The 6065-nt window shown below is 49.3% G+C and overlaps 1 protein-coding gene across 2 annotated transcripts in view; it reads right to left on the bottom strand.

Moving 5' to 3' along the window:
- Positions 1-693: 693 nt before the first annotated feature.
- LOC121459744 (actin filament-associated protein 1) overlaps positions 694-6065 on the bottom strand; it is a 116260-nt gene continuing 110888 nt past the window's right edge. For both annotated transcript variants that reach the window (XM_041669726.1, XM_041669727.1), the window contains one exon: positions 694-4836. In XM_041669726.1, the coding sequence (XP_041525660.1) occupies positions 4810-4836 (27 nt within the window). In that variant the 3' untranslated portion in view covers positions 694-4809. The remainder of the gene's footprint in view (positions 4837-6065) is intronic.

Raw genomic sequence — 6065 nt, 5'->3', positions numbered from 1 at the left:
CCTGGTAGTAGGTCCTAGACTTAGCTCCTGCCTGTGGCCACCATGCTCCCCACTGGGCATTTCCTCCACAGTGTCGCTCAAGTTACTGACTACAGCCCCTGAGGCAGGCGGGGCCTCCCTGGGTTGGTTCCCACATCTGTTCTGCTCTCTGCCCACTAGCCAGCCATCAGCTGACAGGGTACCTGTGGAGGCCCCGAGAAGCCTGTAAGGCACCCTACTCCTCTCTACAGGACCTTTGACCATCTCCCCAAATCCTCCACAGCCCACCCCAGCCCTCCCCTCACCACCTGTCTCCTTGTCCCACACTGGGCAGCAAGCAGCTACTGCCCAGCTTACATAATCCCTACACCTCTCAGAACTCTACAAAGGGATTTTAAAGTTAGTCACCTCACCTAAGATTCCCTACATCTCTATGGAACCTCCACTGGAAGAGTACACCTGTGTTCTGCGGGCTCCCCGAAAGCAGTTTCCAGTTCAGGGGACTGGTTTCTGTTCCCAGCACTTGGCACAGAGCCGGGAGGTAAGGAGGTAGTGATAGTGTCTACTGAGTTAAATACTCAGGTCCACAGACCAAACTACTCAAAAGTATGCCCAAGGATCCTCTAAAGCAGAGGGATTTCTCATGTACAGCCCCTCCCACCTGTCTGGTGGCCTCTGATGTCCCCGGAAATGACGACTCAGGCAACTCTGGACGTCTTGGGCTGCACTGTGAGCCACGGTCAGGAGGACATGAGGCTGGGCCGCACAGCACAACTTTATTAAAACACAAACGAGTCCCGCCAATGGGCGTCAGTCGATGGGTACATACTTACAACAGTAGAAAAATCAGTTTGTAAAGCAGAAAAGTTGGATGAAGTGACTACAAAATGAGGGAAATGGGCTGAAAACTAGGGTTCTTTTCATTGCAAGTCTCTCTGCATAAAAATTTTTACTTTCTGAATTAAATACATTGAGCTGAACAATCAAAATATATTTACAGTCATTTCAAATGGGCTACCAACATAGTTAACTAAAAAAAAAAAACACTTTCTCTTTGCTTTGCCTGTGTCTTCCCAAGATTATTTTAAATATGACTTTAGTTTTTTTAAAAAATACAATAAGGAAATAATTACATTCATAACGTGAAAACATTTTACAACTTGGAGCCACGAGCAGTTCATTTGAAATACCTAGAATGTAAAAACGGGTTAAAATGGAAAGCAAACCATTGTTAGAAAATCAATTAAAAACATTATCACATTAGAAACACCTTTGGTCCCTAAGAAGTATGAATTGAAGACTCCACTTTGAAAGGATAATCCAATCTGGTGTGTGGGAAGTAGAGGTTTCCAAAGCCAGTACAGTTCCCAGCTACTGGCAAAGGGTGTCCCTTAAAAAGAAGGAGCGGGCTTCCCACACCAGTGACGTGGCCACACATGGCTTCAGCCTCTTCCCGGGGCTGAGCAGTATGTAGACAGCACAGGAGTGTTCTTGTTATCTTCAGTCTATTTCACAGTAGAAAACCTGCCCTCTGGTGTGGCTAGTAGTACGTCAGTGGGGACAGGACCCAGACATTCAGTTAATTTAAAAATATGTCATGGATTTGAAATGTTTCTGGTTTAAAATGACTTTAGAAGAAGGAAGGAGAGGAGGAGGAAGATGGCAGTCAATCATTTTGATGTGGCCACACCCAGGGAATGGACCTTGGAGGTATCCTGTGTGCTGGTGAGGTTGGGTGTGGGTGGAGGACTCACATGGCTCAGGTATCCCCAGAGGGTGGCACAGGGTGGTTATCAACAGCAGGGGAGGCTTGTCCCTTGTCTTTGGGAGGAGAGATCAGGGGCACTCCTGCTGCTGCCTGCATGTGAATTATAACTGGGGAACTGCCAGCCCCACACAGTGGGTGCTAAGCCTTCCTTAGTGGCCTAGGGGCCTGGGATATTGCTTTTCAAAGTGGGTTTTCCAAAAGTGCCAGTTCTCCAGTCCTTCAGTGTGGGCTTAGTGACAAAGAAACAGCCAAGAACAAACTGGGAAAGTGGCTGAATGAGGGGGATAGCTGGGCGAGGCAGCACCCAGTACCAAGGCATGCATAGGGAAGAGACAAGATACTGGCACGAGGCAGGAGAGCAGCAAGGATTCTGGGAGATTCTGAGTGCAGCGGGTCCATACCCAGCTCACAGGTCATCCTGGCTGACCCATGCTCACCCTTGAAGAACACTGGTACATGAGACTGTGCGAGAGTGAGTGTTCGCACCCGTGCCCCAGCCAGGGACCACAGCAAGCCCACAGGCCAGCGTGATGTTTGTATACAAAGGGATAGTGAACAGACACAAAAGTGGAGGGGACTATGAAAGCTGGTGACATCTTGCCAAACTGTGACAAAAGTAGACCCCAAGAAACACTATGGCCTTGGACAAAGAGGGATCCCAAAAGGTGGGGCACCTCCCATGGTCCAGAGGACCCAACAGCTCACAGAAGGAGGATGGCTCGGCCCTCTGCCCACCTGGTTCCACATGAAGCAGACCTATGCCATGGTTGGCTGGGGTCATGCCTGTGGCTCTGGGAGGGTCACAGAATGAGAGCACTGAGCATCCTGACCGGATGTCTCATGGGTGTCCAATATGTACATATATAAATTAAAACTATATTTATTGAACATATACAAATAAATAACTTATTTTGAAGCAAATGCTTTAAACTATCTTTCTGACCAAATCTAAGAACATTAAGGGGAATACAGGACAGCAGAACCCTGTGTTGGGAGCTTTGCCTTCCCTGGGACCTACTTTAGATGGCTCAGTGGAACTTACAGGATCCATGAGGGTAGAGTGAATTACAAGCCTAGGTTTCTCAGCACAAGACATAAACACCAGGACCTGGAGCTACTGTGTTCATCAGGACAAACCCATCTGGCATATTTGCTGGACATGGGGCTCTCCTAACATCCCCGCACCATTACAGACGTCCTTCTATGCTGGCCAGAACTGGATGTTAAGTTGGGCGTGTTCTCCTTGTTTTGGTAACAATCAGAGCCTGGCACAACTTTACTGGCAAAGCAGGCTGCCATCAGAGTGGCCAAAAGCACTGCTCTGAGACCCACAGGCAACAGATTATGGCAGGTCAAACTCTTTCCTCTCAGAGCACCAATGTCATGAGACGTGAAAAGGTCACAGCTCCCTGTGATGACCCAAGGGCTCCCATAGTTGCTGCTCGTGAAAAGGCTACATCCCTCTTCCTGGTCCTTCTCCACAGTTCCCTGGCAGAAACTAGTCCACACAGAATCCTAACTGCCCCGTGGAGGAAGGCACAAGAGTGAAGCACCGTAGGACAGTTGAGGAGGGAGGACCTCTAGCTGAGCAGCTTAGACGTCTGATGTGGTGTCCCTGTCCACTGGTGACCACCTTGCTGCTCTTTGGTGACTCTAAGACAGCTGCATCAGGGCTGAAGCACAGAGCATAGACCCTAACCATGAAGGCTGCCCAGAGACCAAGTCCAACCTCTACAGAGTGCCTGGGAAACTTTCCTCCTGTGTGTGCTGAGGACATTCTGCACTGGAGTGGGAAGGCTTGCCTCCGACATCACATCACCAGGTTCTTAGTCTCGGGAATAAGCCCATTGCCTGTGTATAATTGGCCCCGAATTAGTCTGCGGGGATGGCTAACTCCCCCTCACTGCCTTCAACTTCCCATGGTGGAAAGGTCTGGACAGTATCCTGGAAGCCCAAAAAGCCAGTTTGACTCTCAGACCCCTAGGATAGAGAGGCTAGACCCATCCGTGAGCTATAGGCTGGGCATATTGAGCAAATGAACTATCCAAGAAACAGTGCACAGAGGTAGGCACGGGAGGGGAGGAGACCCACCTAGTCAGAACCTGGGCACAGGAGGGCACCTGTGAGCCATGGCTTCAACTATAAAGGGGAGGGAGGTGCTCTGGAAGGATCTGTCTCTGTTCAAAGGTGGTCAAGACTTGACTATGGGTTCTTGAACCTGCTCTGTTTCCAAAGGAAGCTCCAGCCCAGACTGTTAGATCTACAGGCAGACGGTGACCAGTATACCTCTTGGGCTGAGGAGTTCCTGCCCGGCAGTAGGGGAGGCAGGGGTCTCAGGTCAAGGCGAAGGGGCAACTGCTAGCCAAGGACTGAAAAGCTCAGTGCTGCCTCTCAAAATACATCATAAAATGGGAAACAGGGCCTCTGAAAAGTCCCTAAAATCTAAGCTTATCATGTGATAAAAAGGGACATTTTCTTTAAAAGAAAACATTAGCAAAAAGAATGACTTTTCCATCCTGGTAACAAAAGTGTCTGCCCCCAAATAAAACCAAACCTTAAAAATCACTTCTCAGCACTATTCCTCATGGCTTTACCTCCAGTGACAAGGGGACAGGTGGAGGGGGGTGCTGCAGAGACACAAGGAGTTCATGCTACTGTAGAGCAGGACTCTCTGGCAAACAGGATGATGTATGGACTCTGGCCGCACATGGGAAAGGCTTGGGCCACTCTATCTCCCAGGGGCACATGGTCCATGGCTGCAAGCTAGGGTTGAGCTGAGAGCCTCAGAACCATACCTGCCCCGTCTGCCAGAGGGTACTTCAAAACAACTTGTCAACCCCTTTTGTTTCTGCTTTCTAACAAGCAAATCTGGACACCAAAGTCTTAAAGTAAATTTTCCTAAAGGGCACCGTCATACAGTAGAGAGCGTGCACGCACGCTGGCCAAGGGTCAGCGTCAGACTCAGTCCAAACTTCTGAAGTCATGCTCAGGCCACTTTGGGAGGCACACGGATGAGGCTGGTGGCAGTACGCAGTCTCTGTCTGGGTGCGGCTGGACTCCCTCTATGTCCCATTCTTCAGCTCCCACTCCTGGAGAAGAGAGGTGTGTGAGTACAGGTGATTTGATCCTGGCCACCACAAGCCACCATGGCCCTACACAGTGTGGGGGCTCAGTCACAAACAACAGAATGCAGGTTCCCCCTGAACAAAATAATTGTACAGTACATGCACTTCTGTATAGCCAGTCAGAGATAAACACAATCCAAGTACCTGGCAGGGGCAAATAGGGAATTGTGGCCTCTGGACACGGGACACTCATCAAGCTGAACAAGGAAGGGAGTAATGACTCCTGGTACATCATGGATCTCCAGGATACCATGTACTTAAGGACTTCATAGGACCTGAGTCTAGTTATGTGCAAGTTCAAGGTAGTCAGGTTCATAGAGACAAAAAGTACCATGGTGGGTACCAGAGGCATGGGAAGAAGACAGTGTTGGTCTATTGGGGACAAAGTCTAGGAAGATGAAGTTCTGGAGGTGATGCCAATGAGACACACACTTGGAAATGTTCAATAGATCAGGACAGCTTTGCTTATTTTACCAAAAGAAAGTGAAAGTTGGAAAGTGTGGATGGATGGGTGGGTGGATGAGTGGGTGAATGGATGTGAGGATGGGTGGGTGGATGGATGGGTGAGTGGATGGGTGGATGGGTGGGTGGGTGGGTAGATGGATGGATGGGTGGGTAAATAGATGGGTGGATGGGTGGGTGAGTAGATGGATGGATGGGTGGGTGAATAGATGGGTGGATGGGTGGGTGAGTAGATGGATAGATAGATAGATAGATAGATAGATAGATAGATAGATAGATAGATAGATGGGTGGGTGGATGGGTAGGTGAATGGATGGGTGGATGGGTGGGTGAATGGATGAATGGGTAGGAGGAGTGGACACAGTAGCTACCAGGGGTGGCAGCAGCCCCTAAATGCTATCCTTAGACACGGTTCTCTCAGCACCTATTCTCAGTCACCATGGAGATATTTGGGGAGATTGAGATGGGAAATCTGGCCAGGCATATCCCTCTAAAGAACCGAGCCACCAGCCAAGCCTGCAGTACCCCATCCCCCACACTCCACCCCCTTGTGCGTATTTCTGTTTTTGCCAATAGCTCCATTAGGGTTCTTATTTCTGCCAATGCGGTGCCATTAGTCATTAATTACACTTGAACTCTTGATTCTAGAAAAAGCCAAGAGACTTTTCAAACTAGTCAGTATGTCCCCAATCTGACCTCATGTCCAGTGGGGCCCCTCAGACACTAGGGGC

This window comes from Microtus oregoni, unplaced genomic scaffold (assembly GCF_018167655.1).
Source record: "Microtus oregoni isolate MIOR12 unplaced genomic scaffold, Mior012 000019F_ref0000042, whole genome shotgun sequence".
Taxonomy (NCBI): domain Eukaryota; kingdom Metazoa; phylum Chordata; class Mammalia; order Rodentia; family Cricetidae; genus Microtus; species Microtus oregoni.
This window is presented reverse-complemented; position numbering and strand designations above follow the sequence as displayed.